This window comes from Dreissena polymorpha, chromosome 1, assembly GCF_020536995.1.
Source record: "Dreissena polymorpha isolate Duluth1 chromosome 1, UMN_Dpol_1.0, whole genome shotgun sequence".
Lineage (NCBI taxonomy): Eukaryota > Metazoa > Mollusca > Bivalvia > Myida > Dreissenidae > Dreissena > Dreissena polymorpha.
Window position 1 is genome coordinate 86,491,237 of NC_068355.1, and position 14,758 is coordinate 86,505,994.

The 14,758-nt window shown below is 34.9% G+C and overlaps 1 protein-coding gene across 1 annotated transcript in view; it reads right to left on the reverse strand.

The window, feature by feature from the left end:
* Window positions 1-3,060: 3,060 nt before the first annotated feature.
* Window positions 3,061-14,758, reverse strand: part of LOC127838912 (uncharacterized) — a 39,392-nt gene continuing 27,694 nt past the window's right edge. The window contains exons 8-11 of the mRNA XM_052367007.1: window positions 11,104-11,243; window positions 7,671-8,392; window positions 7,250-7,450; window positions 3,061-5,304 (exon numbers count right to left, since the gene is read on the reverse strand). Coding sequence (XP_052222967.1) covers window positions 5,270-5,304; window positions 7,250-7,450; window positions 7,671-8,392; window positions 11,104-11,243 — 1,098 coding nt within the window. The 3' untranslated portion in view covers window positions 3,061-5,269. The remainder of the gene's footprint in view (window positions 5,305-7,249; window positions 7,451-7,670; window positions 8,393-11,103; window positions 11,244-14,758) is intronic.

The following is a 14,758-nucleotide window of genomic DNA, read 5'->3' on the forward strand; positions in this document are numbered from 1 at the left end:
TCGTCTTTTGAAAAGTTACGTCAACGGAATATTTTGTTCGCCCCTCTGTTAATGAACACTTTGAAATATAGGATATAACGGATTAGATTTATGATTGCCAAATAACAAGAACTGTGGATGGTTAACATGCTGCGTAAAATAAAGCATCCGACTTTATATTTATCTGCTAAAAAAAGTGAATATAAAGTAGTAAAATGTTAAATGTTCAAATCATTCCCTATATTTCGTTGTGGGATAATAATCATCGAATTACTGAACTGATAGATTGACGACGGCAACTTAGGAAATTACAACGTAAATGAACAATACAATCCGCTTATTTGCTGTATTTTATACCTTGTGCTGAAACTTTGTGCCAAAAAGTTCAGTCAGATCTTTAAATAAGAGGCATAAATATTGATGCTACTGGATACAAACTCTTGATTTGCGGACGACGGCGTCAATACTCATAGATGACTCTGCATACTCTCTCAATGAAATATATGTATTTTTCATATTTCACAATATTCATAGACTTAAATATAGGTATGAAAGCAAAAAAAGCAATGAAAATTACAACGGAACCATCAAGGTTTTACGATGCCGTTTCTACAACTGAATTTCATAGACGGAATTAACAGAATAAAAATATTATTAACAAGAGATGTGTTTGTCAGAAACACAATGCCCCCTACTGCGCCGCTTTGATTTAATAATTGTTTTTATCATTTGGCAGGTACAGATAAGTATCTCCCTTTGAACCTTAATACTTCCCTTGGATTTGTTTTTTTACATTGAAGGATGACCTTGACCTTTCACCACTCAAAATGTGCAGCTCCATGAGATACACATGTTGCATGACAAATATAAAGTTGCTATCTGAAGGGACATTAAGTTATGAGCATTTTTCGAAACCTAAACGCAGAAACCTAAATGCAAAGTGTGACGGAAAGACAGACAGCCAGACGGACAGATCACTCTATGCCCTCCTTCGGGGGCATAACAATCTGGTTAATAGGAATACTTAAACCAATTACTAGTAAATAAAACGCTAGCTCTACCTATATCCTTTCATCTCATTGCAGCCCTTCCAAATCCGCAATTTAAACTACTAGCAGAAATAATCGACTAATTTTAAGATAAGTTTTGAGTGGTTAATAAGAAATCACCAAAAACATTCATAAATGATTTTGATAAGGGCGGACTAAATTAGGTCGATATAAGATTTTTTTATTCACTATAGTACTTTTGGATATGTCGCATTGTCTCCAGAAATGGAACATGGATACATATGGCTAACAGTATTTACCTTGATAAAATATTCAACTGAGGCCTAAATTATCCAGATTACTCACACACGACATACATAACGATAGCAAAAAAATACGATTGCTAAAACTGTATTAACCGCATCATGGTTTTAGCATGGTATTGAAAGTTTTAGCATATTTTTTTTAAAGGCGTCGTGGATATGGTGTCCGCCTGGCGACAATGAAGTCACGGGTTCGATCTTCACCATGGGAGTGTTCTTTAGAATCCACTCAAAGAAACGAAATACAAGTTCTAACCTTTCAAAATACTCGAAATCGTTTAAATAAGCCTTATGCTTTCGATGCAATTGCGCTGAAATAAATAATTTAAACAATTGAAGCATTGATAAGTAGCCATATTTTTTTATATTCAAAATAAGACATATAATCAATACATTTATATGATCATAAAACAAGGTGATATCATGTAGCAGCAATAATGTTCAAACATGTTATACAAGATATGCAAATACATGTATATACTTTTTTGACATTGTGGATTCTTTTTGATTAAAAAAGGTCCATTAATTATTTTAGATAAAAACTGCCCGAAAGTAAATGAGAAATTATGTTCCGCGACATTGAAATAAAAAAACAGGAACATATTTTTATAATGAGAAACATTATAACCTATTTTTGGGAAATGCAAGAATATTAAAAAATTTAAGAACTGTCGGAATCTAACAGAATGTTGCCAAAACAAATATAACAGATGAAGCGAGTATAGAAAAACATGTAAGTGAGCAGAAAGCTATAACGTTTATTCTTTTTCTGTTACAAACGAAAATTAATAAAATATTACACAACGTCACACTCTTTAACAGCCCGATCATGTAAGTATGAATTTGCGCATTTAGGGAAATGTTGTTCAACATCGTCACCATCCCACACAAAAAGTGGATGGAAGGCTTTCTCGTAATGAAATAATGACAATACTGCATTTAATTGTTTGTGGCAATGAATGTCCGGAATTTAGTACAGTTATATTCCAACCTGCCATGTTTAACTTTTCGTACTATGTTTAATAAACAACAGAATTAAACAATTCCCATTCATTGTCAACCGATTCTGAATGATCTTTTAATTGATACTTTGCTAAAGTTATCATACTTATACTTTGTTTTTATCCAGGTATATACGTATTCCACTCCCGGATTTTCTGCGCAGGGCGTAGAAAATCCTGCGGTGGATTATTTGCGTCTGTTGATATATGTATACAGTAAATAATCCTGTGTTGGATTTTATGCGTACATACGCAAATCTCCAATAGGGGCGTGGAAAAATTCTGCGTACATACGCAGATATTCCTCCGGAGGATAAGCGTCTGTCGACATATACAGTAAATAATCCGGTGTTGGATTTTATGTGTGCATACGCAAATCTCTAATAGGGACGTGGAAAAATTCTGCGTACATACGCAGATATTCCTCCGGTGGATAATTTGCGTCCGTCGATATAATCAGTAAATAATCCTGTGTTGGATTTTATGCGTACATAGGCAAATCTCTAATAGGGACGTGGAAATTTTCTGCGTACATGCGCAGATATTCCTCCGGTGGATTATTTGCGGCTGTATATATATACAGTGAATAATCCTGTGTTGGATTGTATGCGTACATACGCATATCTCTAATAGGGACGTGGACATTTCTGCGTACTAATATTCCTAAGGTGGATTATTTGCGTCTGTGGATATATACAGTATATAATCCTGTGTTGGATTTTATGCGTACATACGGCAAATCTCTAATAGGGACGTGGAAACATTGCAAAAGGTTTGAAACAATTTATTCAAAATTTAAGTGACGTTATCCATGACATTACCAAACGGATAAAAATCTTTACAAACTAGAAGCTGTAGAAAACATATTTAGTACAAAGTAATGTTGTATAGGATTCAAAAGAACATTTATATCACAGACATGATGTTTGCATGGAGAAATATCGTTATTAAGGAAAATATAAAGTGTAATAGACAGCCCGCAAAGGGGCTAGTGTAGCTTATGGTGGTAAGAAGAATATTGCATGAAAAGTATGACACGTAAGATAAACAACACTAAGGAAAATAGACAGTAATGTTTACAGTTTTACTTGAGGAATATTGTTGGCAATTGTTAACGGTGTCCACACAAGCTAAGCCTGTAAAATGAATAAATTAAATTCTGTACAGAACGCTTGATGGACAGTCAAAATGAGTTGTCCAGCTCATGACGATTAGAAGCTAAGATTTAAATGGAAGGTATGTTCTCTGTGAACTTCTTCACACCAGTAAATACAAGTGACCAGTGTTAATTAAAAGTTTTCATTGGAAAATATTCAATTATTGTAAATGTCCATAAAATCAAACGCAGGATATAAATTTAGCTTAAATCTCATTAATACAATTTTACCTGAATGGAAATTTCGTTTCAATTGTGTATTATACTTTTAGCAATTTTCAACTTTAGTTAAACTTTTGACTCTTGCCCAAAAAAAGGAAAATAACATATGAGATGGGCGATTTATTATTTGTTTTAAATGAATTAAACATATTGGTAAGCTTCAAACCCTACACCATGTATCTAGTAAATAAGCGCCGAAATGCATGTTTTGTAACGAGTTTGCACAATTGCACATGCTATGTGTCCAATGGGCAATGCCCCACCAAACGTACACAATGAATGATCCCTAATTATTGTGATTCTGATATCTGTAATTACCGGTAGATGCCCAGCAAACAAAAACGAGTTAATTGTTGAATAATATGAAAATGGATGGGCATATGTACAAACAATTATGCAAGCAGTTCGATATACCAATTATAAGAACTAACAATTTATCACATTACAATTTTAAAAAATAATTAAAATATGCTATAACCAAATACATTTTCATCATTATGTCATATATAAAAGCGATGCCGTTTAAAGCTTCATCGCATCAAAACAAGTCAGTACCTGTTCGATTTATCACACCTTTATTAAATAGTTTGGAGCTGTTGCGAATAACTGGTGAAATACGTTACATTTCTACGAAGATAAATTTCTTTCACCAAGAACTAACTTTTCATCACTAGTTTCTAATAGGTATGTCGCACTAGAAAAAGAACAAGTACTTATGACACATTAACTCCGTTGGGTTGAACGGCATCAATTCCGTCTCCATCCGATGGGTAATTCATCATCATTCAATGAAATTCGTGATACATGCACTCTATCTGTTAATCTGACTCCCTCTGTGTTCATCTGTGATGTTCCAATATGCCCTTTTTCCGGAAAACATCACCAGGTCAATATGGCAATTTTATTATTCAAACCCCCCAGACTTTTAACATGGTGTCTCAATAAACATTCTGACCAAGGTTCATCAAGATCGAGTCATAAATGATGCATCTAAACTAATAAGTTATTTTCCATTGAACATTTAATATAGTGACGAACGTAAACTAGATTAAAACTCGGTCTAGATATAGTCAAGATACACATTATAGTCATGATTCATTACAGTATAGTCATAAATGTAGCTTCTAGAATGGTTACAAAGTTTTTAAACTTTTGACCTAGTGACCCAGTTTTCGACGCACGTGAGTCAGATACAAACTCGGGTTTGATATTGTCAAAACAAACATTCTGATCTGGTTTCATTAAAGTTGAATCATTAATGTGGCCTCTAGAGTGGTAACAATGTGTTTCTAAGATTTGAACTGGAGACCTAGTTTTTAGACACACGTGACCCAGATTCGATCTCGGCCAAGACATTGTACAGATACATATTCTGAAAAAGTTTTAAAAGTTTGGATGAAAAATGTGGCCTCGTCAAATTCGCATCCTGACGAACGCTCGGCATTGGGAGATTACAATAGCTCACATTGAGTAATCATGCTCAAGAAAAACAAAAATGTATTCTTAGTAAAGATAACAACAACAGACAAATCCACAGGTGTTTACATCTCCATTATTAATTACAAAGAGCCTTTCCTTTTCATGGTTCTGAAAAGTTTTTTATGTTTGCTGTCTGTTGGCCGTAGACCCGCAAGCTGAAAAAGATACACACAGCCACTTGTATAGCGGTAGCTTTGTATTTCCTAAACTAAACCACTTAACCTTACTGTAATACTACAAAACTTGTTTTGAAACCTAATTTATATATACAATATACTTGCATGCTAAAATGACAATCTATAAAAGCAAATAACCTACAGTCTGAACCCTTGACCATACTTATATACACACCCGTGGCGCCAAATTGGACCTCATATATTAATAAGGAGAATATGGATGTCAAAATACACCATGATTTACCAGACTAATTCCTCGGAAATGCGAACAACTATTATAAGACATATGATACAGTTATCTAACTTCTCTGAAAATAGCATGCTGAAGGTTTCAGCTCTAACGGATAAAACATATCATAGACTAAGTTTCATGCAGGCATACATCCGATATGTGCATTAAACGTGGTAAAACTATTCCGTAACAATGTCATGTAAAACGAATGGTAAACTAGAAATTTATAACAGACACTGATTCCGCACAGCACATGTTTGGACACATACAACTCCACTATATATTCTACAGTGAACAAACAGATAAAGGACCATAATTTAGCAAAACCTGGTCGCAGTTATCAACAAATGAAGGTCACTCAACTGAAACAATTTATAACAAGAGCTGTCAAAGGATAGCGCGCTCGACTATTCGAGTGTTTGACAGTATAACGTAAGCCATCATGGAGAGGGGGTATAATGTGGGTGTGTGATCAGTTAATAGATGATCTTTCAAAAATCAGACGAAAAAAAAAATAGGGGGTGGGGGGAGAGGGGGGTATAATGTGGGTGTGAGATCAATTAATAGATGATCTTTCAAAAATAAGAAAAAATAATTTATTTTTTTTGGAGGGGGGTTGGGAAGAGGGCAGTTTCGGGGGGAGCGTGGGGGTGGTTTGGGTGGAGTGCATTGTGGTATGTCAGGTAAGTGTTGTTTTGTCAAACTTTAACATAGATTAATCAATAATATGCATATTCTAAGTATAAAAGAGGCCATAATTCTGTCAAAATGCTTGATACAGTTGTCTGCTCTTGTTTATATGTTAGGGTCATGTTGGTAAACAAGTACGCAAAATATGAAAGCAATATGTCAAGGGACACAGGAAATATTTGGGGTAGTACGCAAACTTTAACATAGATTTATCAATAATTTGCATATTCTAAGTATAAAAGGGGCAATAATTCTGTCAAAATGCTTGATACAGTTGTCTGCTCTTGTTTATAGGTTGGGGTCATGATTGTTTTCAAGTATGCAAAATATGAAAGCAATATGTCAAGGGACACAGGAAATATTTGGGGTAGTACGCAAACTTTAACATAGATTTATCAATGATATGCATATTCTTAGTATAAAAGAGGTAATAATTCTGTCAAAATGCTTGATACAGTTGTCTGCTCTTGTTTATAGGTTGGGGTCATGATGGTAACAAGTATGCAAAATATGAAAGCAATATGTCAAGGGACACAGGAAATATTTGGGGAAGTACGCAAACTTTAACATTTGCACGCTAACGCCAACGCCGGGGTGAGTAGGATAAAAATCTCAACAGTTAGTGAGTTAAAAATACATAATTCTTTAGAAAAAAAACAGACATAGTGCCATAGTTCTTCCAAATAGGTCGGAGCCAAAATGTCTTTCTTTTACTAACTACCCTGTTTAATCTACAGATTAAGGTCGTTTAACTGTGAACATTTGACTAGATCCACCCTAACGTTAGCGAGGAGTTGACCACACACAACTGTGGTACTATATATTATAAAGAGGTAAAACAGAAGAAGGGCGATAATGCTGTCAAAAATCGTCTCAGCCTTAATTCCTTTATTACACATCATCTTCAGATGAAAGTCGTGCAAGTGCGAAAGCTTGAGCGAGATCCACCAAATAATTAAGGAGGCGTTGCAAAAACACATAAGGACGGATTACTTCATATACCTGGTGTTATTTCAATTTTATGCTCCTTTTCCAGTTCTTCAATCAATGCTGCAAAACAACTGCCGTATGAACAGATATATTTATTTTCGTCTTTACTTTGGTATGCACCAATCAATAACGCCAACACCTTCACATCATTTGAGTCGAGGTCCTGCATGCAGATAACAGATCCACTGTCTCCCTCGTCCGAGAACACATCCCCTGTACATAATCAATTGATAGAATAAGACAAGTGTCAAATTACAAAACTGGTACACCAGTGGTGAAATTAAACTGTATCTCATTATAGAGACGTACATTAAAAGGTATATGCTTTTTCAATTATCTTAAGTGTTTTCGGTCACAAAAAATAGCAACCGTTCGAACGCTTATGTCTTTATTACTCAACAAATAAACAATTGTGTGTATTATATGAACTCACTATTGATTCCATCCTCTTTAGGCTGAACAAGAATCTGACATAATAAAGCACTTTTTTCGGCAGCATTTTTTGCACACTCGTGTTTTTCTTTCTCGGCTACATCCTTCAGTATAGTATCTGTGCTGACCACAATACCACTAGTATAATTAGTTTTACTTCCGTACTTGTATACTTCTTGACCAACAATAGGTTGATTGTTCCTCCAAATACCCCATGGAACCTCATTCATTCTGCCAGATTGGTAAAGCAAACCTGTACATTCTTCGCTTACAGATTTGGTGACTTGAATGGCAGCAATATCATAAAAATGATATTTATTAAGTAAATATGTTTTCTGTCCAAAGTGTGCTCTATTATCTCCTTCATACACTTCATCAATACAGTCTTGAAGACAATGTCCACATGAAATTGCATACAGGTCTGTGTTTTCGGATTCGTTTAATTTTTTAATGTTTACGAAACAGCCCAATGAGAAGCTAACATAGCTGTTATGTGGATCGTTTGCATTTTGTTTCTGACCACACAAAAGGTGGCCACATGCAATTTGACCAAAACATTTTCCTTGTTTTGCCGAGGATGATTCGACAGAAATGTAACCATATGTGTATTTGTACTCTTTCAGGAGAAATTCGATTTCCGTCTGGCTGGGGATGCTTAATGGTTTGTCAACAAAGAGTGTCAACTTTCCATACAGATGACCACATGCCCAAATCTCTTCCATCCTGTAAAATTAACATAAAATTTTCAAGAAATTCAATAACATAGCAATGCCACTTATTTAAAGAATAAATTGAGTACAACTTCATGCTTAATATGCATGTCTGTTTTTCACTTGTATTCAAAACAGGGTTTTGTAAGGCAAATACACATCGATTAACTGTTGATGTACCAACATAATATTTATATGATAATAAAGAATAAACATATTTCTTGACTTGAATGTCCTAATTTTAAACTTTCATTAATCAATAAAAAAAAATTTTTATATATATATAAAGACATTTATATCAAACTTACACAAATAGCACAGAGAACAAACATATTGTTTTAAATCTTCTTAATAAGAATACTCCAACCCGAGTAATGCATTATTAACTGATCATACTTAAAGCCTTAATATATATGAACGCATGTTAGTTCACTCGGCATTTTAGGAAGAAACTAATCATAATATAAAGCTGACTTTTGAAAAATATTCTTTATACTCAAGGTTACCCAGTTTCTAACTGATTCAAATACCACTTGTACACATGTTTTGAATAAGTTTCATGATTGTTTTTTTAAAAACCAGATGACCAATATTATCAACCACATAACACAGTTTCCATGCCATGTCTAAGGTTGAAACATATGTCATCAGAATGTACCAAGAAGACAAAATGCGACAACTAGAGAGGCAACAAACTATTATTTTAATCTTGAACCAGTGGTCTTGTTTTCGCACCACATGTTCTGGTTTTTAATTTGTCCAAGATATCAGTGGAACAAATGATGTGGGATATATTCACTAGAGACAGGACATTAACAGGTTGAGAAATATTCATAAGTAAGATTTGTTTAAGGAAAAAAACGAATCGTTACAAAAGGTCACCTGTAAGGTAGTTTAAATAAACTTGTTCTACACATAATAGAACAAATAATTACGTTTCAATGGATATTAAGCAGATTATATAAACAAATTAAACAAAAGATGTATCAATGCTTTATATAAGGGGTAAGAGAAAAAAAATCCAACTAATTACCGTAATAACTCTAAGTTTTCGGACACATAAAAATAATTTTGTTTTTGTACCAGAAAAGTTAGATACGAAACATATTCAAAAACAACGAGTGTCCGAAAATTGTCAGACATATATGTTATGTCTGTTTGTCAATTATTATATTGAAATATAACCAATTTATAAATGTGTAATAATTGTAATGTGTTGCACACTCCTTTTCTGCTTAAACTAAATATTACTTCACTTATTTGCAATCTCTTACCTGAAATGGTATATAAAAACGTTATAAAATACAACTATACTGCTTCCTGAATACGATATCATTTCAAATAATGTTGGGTGAAACCATTGTTTATTACCGGTATACATGGTAATCTACCCAATATCGTAATTGTAATTGTCCATTGGCCTCAGGACATTCTATGCCATGTTATATGACCTTATCCAGTTTTAAAATTCAATGATCGGAGGGTCCCAGATACGGGGAAAAAGGGCAGAAATCTTGTAAAATAGCGCTGTAAATATACATTAATTATGGACGAAAACCCGTATGTCACGAATAATAATTATTTTGGCTAAAAAAGGGGGTGTCCGAAAACTTAGAGTGTCCGAATACTTAGAGTAATTACGGTATTATATGTCTATCACACAAGAAAGCCAGGGCCCTAGCTTTCTTACACGACAAAATCAGTATCTAAAAAATATAAGCGGCTTTTTTAATGATTGTATAATAAAATGTGTCGTACGACCTTGTTCTTCACTGGAACCAGTTTTTAACGCAGCTGATATATCATAAGAACAAATGCATTGATAAAGTTTTACGCTGATTGAAAAAGTGATTTCAAAAGTGTTCACGATGTTTCACTATAACCATAAAAGGCACAGTGCCCCACCCAATTGTAGCCATGATTTTTAATCCACCGCAATAGACCAGAAACTTTTTTAACTATGCCGTGATAACATTATAATAAATGTTCTTACTAGTTATATAAAGATTGGACAAAAAATGTGACTACTAGAGTGCCATATGATTTCACAGTAGAAATATAACGAAAATTGCCACATCTCATTACGACCATGTTTTCCAACGGTCTTGAACCATCTTCTAGTCAAGATATCATTGGAACCAATGTTCTGGACAAGTTTCATGAAGATTGGACAAAAACAGCAACAAAAGGAAAACTGCCCCCATCCCCTCTGGTGGCTATGTTTTTCAATGGACCAAAACCGTTTTCGAACTCTGCCGAGAAATCACAGAATAAAAGTTCAAGTTAATTGAAGATTGTGCAAAACAACGTGACTTAAAGAGCGTTGACTAGGATTCACTATAGCAATATCTAGAAAACTGCCCCACTCCATGGCTGCCATGTGTTCAAAGGACCGGAACCACTTTTGTACTTAGTTGAAAATTCATTAGAACGAATGTTTCGACCAAAAAAGTGACCTAGGGACCTAGTGTTAGATCTCACTTGATCCAGTTGCGTAATCGGTCAAGATACTGTCGGGACAAATATTCTGAAAAAGTTACATGAAGAGGGACAATTCGATGGCCTCTAGAAAGTCCACGATGTAAATTTTCACAACGCATAACGGACAAAAGAGTATCACAAAGCTTACCGTGAGCAGGTTGTCATCAGGTGATAACAAAACACGGAAAACAAATGTTAAATATAGGTTAATGTTTTGAGCTCGTAATTAAAATGATAACATACTCGAGTATCTTGCACTGGCACTCCAGGCTGATGGTAGGAAGGGCAGGAATCTCAGTCTCTATGGGGACACTTGACAACTGCAGGATACCATTCATCTCAAACTCAAGCTTTCCCATTTTTTTGAAATACTGGACTTTGTCCTAAACAAAAAAAACATATTTTATCCGCCAATGAGTACACAAACCAGCAATTAAAGAACGAAATATTTTTAAAACTACAACAGCTTTTGAGAAAACTGTTAAAACAACTGAAAATGTAACTACTTAAAACTAGACAAAAAGGGGTGTATATTACATACACTGATAAATAACTGTAATTATTTTTAACAAGAGGGCCATGATGGCCCTGCATCGCTCCACTGTTTTTTCTTTGCGAAAAAAACGTGTAATGAGCATGGGTTGAAATGTACTTAAGCAAATTGTGACTTTCTCTTTCTATCCCTCGTCCCACTGGGCGCTTAAAGTTGGAAGGATGAGCATTTTTATATATGGAAAAAGTTACTACCGTGTTAACTAAACAGACAAAAAAGCCTGGGAATTGTTGCACAGGTCCTTTGCTTATAACGTAGGTACATTTATCTCTCCAAAATATATTGTCGTTCTTTCTATTTCACATATTTTTAGATGCTGAAGATCAAATCTACGCATTTGATTTGAAACAGATTCACAAGACCCATAGGAATCAAAATTCCTGTACCCTTTACCAAACAACACATTTTGGACTTTCCCAATTTGAAAGAGGTTGCAGACGTCAATTGAATTAAAATGGAATATGAAGAAAATGATCATGTAGGGTAGAAATAATTGTGATAAAAGGAGAAATTGCTCATCAACCCACACATCCCTAAGACCAACAAGCCTGAGAATATTATGATAATCTAAAGATAATTTCTTTATATTTATGAATGTATTTAATTAAGTAATGCATTTGACTTCTAAGATCAATTCATAACTAATATTAAGAAAATTATAAAATGGTCAGAAATATATATGGATTGTTGAGCAATTGACAATCATTTTAACAATTCATGATCAGTCACGATTCACAAATGGAACAATTAATCATAAGTTATTAAAAAGCAGCATATACGATAGTTAAGACATTGCACTTCATTAATTTCAACACCTTCTCTTCGATACAAAGTTTGAGTTTACCGTGCAGTATCATATATTGACTTTCCTTGAAATAATTATGTTCATGGAAGCTGTGTTTTTAAAATCAATAATATATTATTAAACTGGTTTTAACACTATAACAAGAGCACCGCCTTGCGGGTGCAGACCGCTCATCTATTTTCTTTTTAAAGGTGAAGGGACTCTCATTTTCAATCACAAAGAAGGGAGGGGTGGAGTAAAGAGGGGTGCATTGTGTGGGGGTGTGGACATTTATTTCATTATCTTCCAAAAATGCGAAAAAAAGGAAAAAAAAATCGGGGGGGGGGGGGGGGGGGGTGGGGGGGTGGGGGGGGAGGGGGGTGGGGATTCTTGGGTGCGATGGTTGGACGGTATTTCAAACATAAAATAATAAAAATAAATATTTGTGTTTTTTAACCGTTTCCAAAAAAAAAGGGGGGGGTGGATGGGGGGGGGTATAGTGTGAGGGTGTGGTGGTAATTTGTGAGATGATCTATAAAAAAAAAAAAAAAATTAGGGGGGGGGGATTCGGGTGGGGGGAGGGGGGGTGGGGGGGATTCTTGGGTGCGATGGTTAGACGGTATTTCAAACATAAAATAATCAAAATAGTTTTGTTTTTTAACCGTTTAAAAAAATTTGGGGAGGGGGTGGGGTGGTGGGGGGGTATAGTGTGAGGGTGTGGTGGTCATTTGTGAGATGATCTTAAAAAAAAAAAAAATAGGGGGGGGATTCAGGGGGGGGGGAAGGGGGGGCACGGGCAATGGTTTAGGTGGAGTCTATTGTGGTATGTCAGGTAAGAGTAGTTTTGTCAAAGTATCGATCAAATCTAATCATAAATAAAGAAGTTATGGCAATTTTAGCAAAATTAATTAATAAATTGAACTTGATAGTAAAGGTCATTCAAAGGTCAAGGTAAAATTCAACTTGCCAGGTACAGTAACCTCATGATAGCATGAAAGTATTTGAAGTTTGAAAGCAATAGCCTTGATACTTTAGAAGTAAAGTGGATCGAAACACAAAATTTAAGTCAAAAAAGGGCCATAATTCCGTAAAAATGACATCCAGAGTTATGCAACTTGTCCTTTTACTGTACCCTTATGATAGTTTGCGAGTGTTCCAAGTATGAAAGCAATATCTATGATACTTTAGGGGTAAAGTGGACCAAAACACAAAACTTAACCAAACTTTCAATTTTCTAAGTATAAAGGGCCCATAATTCCGTCCAAATGCCAGTCAGAGTTACATAACTTTGCCTGCACAGTCCCCTTACGATAGTTAATAAGTGTTGCAAGTATGAAAGCAATAGCTTTGATACTGTAGGAATAAAGTGGACCTAAACACAAAACATAACCAAATTTTCAATTTTCTAAGTATAAAAAGGGCACATAATTCTGTCAAAATGCCAGTCAGAGTTACATTACTTTGCCTGCACAGTCCCCTTATGATAGTTAGAAAGTGTTGCAAGTATGAAAACAATAGCTTTGATACTTAAGGAATAAAATGGACCTAAACACAAAACTTAACCAAAATTTTCAATTTTCTAAGTATAAAAAGGGCACATAATTCAGTCAAAATGCATGCCAGAGTTATCTAACTTTGCCTGCCCAGTCCCCTCATGATAGTAAGTAAGTGTACCAAGTTTGAATGCAATAGCATTGATACTTTCTGAGAAAAGTGGACCTAAACGCAAAACTTAACCGGACGCCGACGCCGACGCAGACGCCGACGCCGACGCCAAGGTGATGACAATAGCTCATAATTTTTTTTCAAAAAAAAGATGAGCTAAAAAAGACATGAAATTAACATGTCATCCAAAATATTTTCATCCGGATATATGGTCACTTTCGACATATTTAAATAAAATCCGACTTTTTTCAGTTTATAAGAAAAACATTCATAACACATGTTCTTACTTCAATGCCTTTGTAAGCAGTCACCATCTGACCTAAAATGGCACTAAATGACAGGGTTTTATCTCATGTTTACAAGATGTTGATGTTGTTGTTGGTCACAGCCAAACAGCCGCAGTAATCTCCACTGGTAAACGTCATATGTTCAGTTTTGTGACCCCCGGGGCCAGGTCAAATTTGAGCCCAGGGGAATAATTTGAACAAATTTGGTAGAGGACTATAAGATATCACTACATACCAAATTTAGTAGCCCTAAGCTCTATAATTAAGAACAAGAAGATTTTTAAAGTTTGCACAAAAAAGGCCTTATTTAAGCATATGTTCATTTTTGTAACCACTGGGACAAGGTCAAATTTGTTCCTAGGGGCATAATTTGAACAAACTAAGTAGAGAACTATTAGATGTCACTACCTACCGAATTTGGTAGAAATAGGCCCAATGGTTATGGACAAGAAGATTTTTATAGTTTGCACAAAATGGGCCCGATATAGCATATGTTCAATTTTGTGACTCCTGGGGAACGGTCAAATTTGATCCCAGGGGCTTAATTTGAACAAACTTGGTAGAGGACTATAAGATGTCAGTACATACCAAATTTGGTAGCCCTATGGC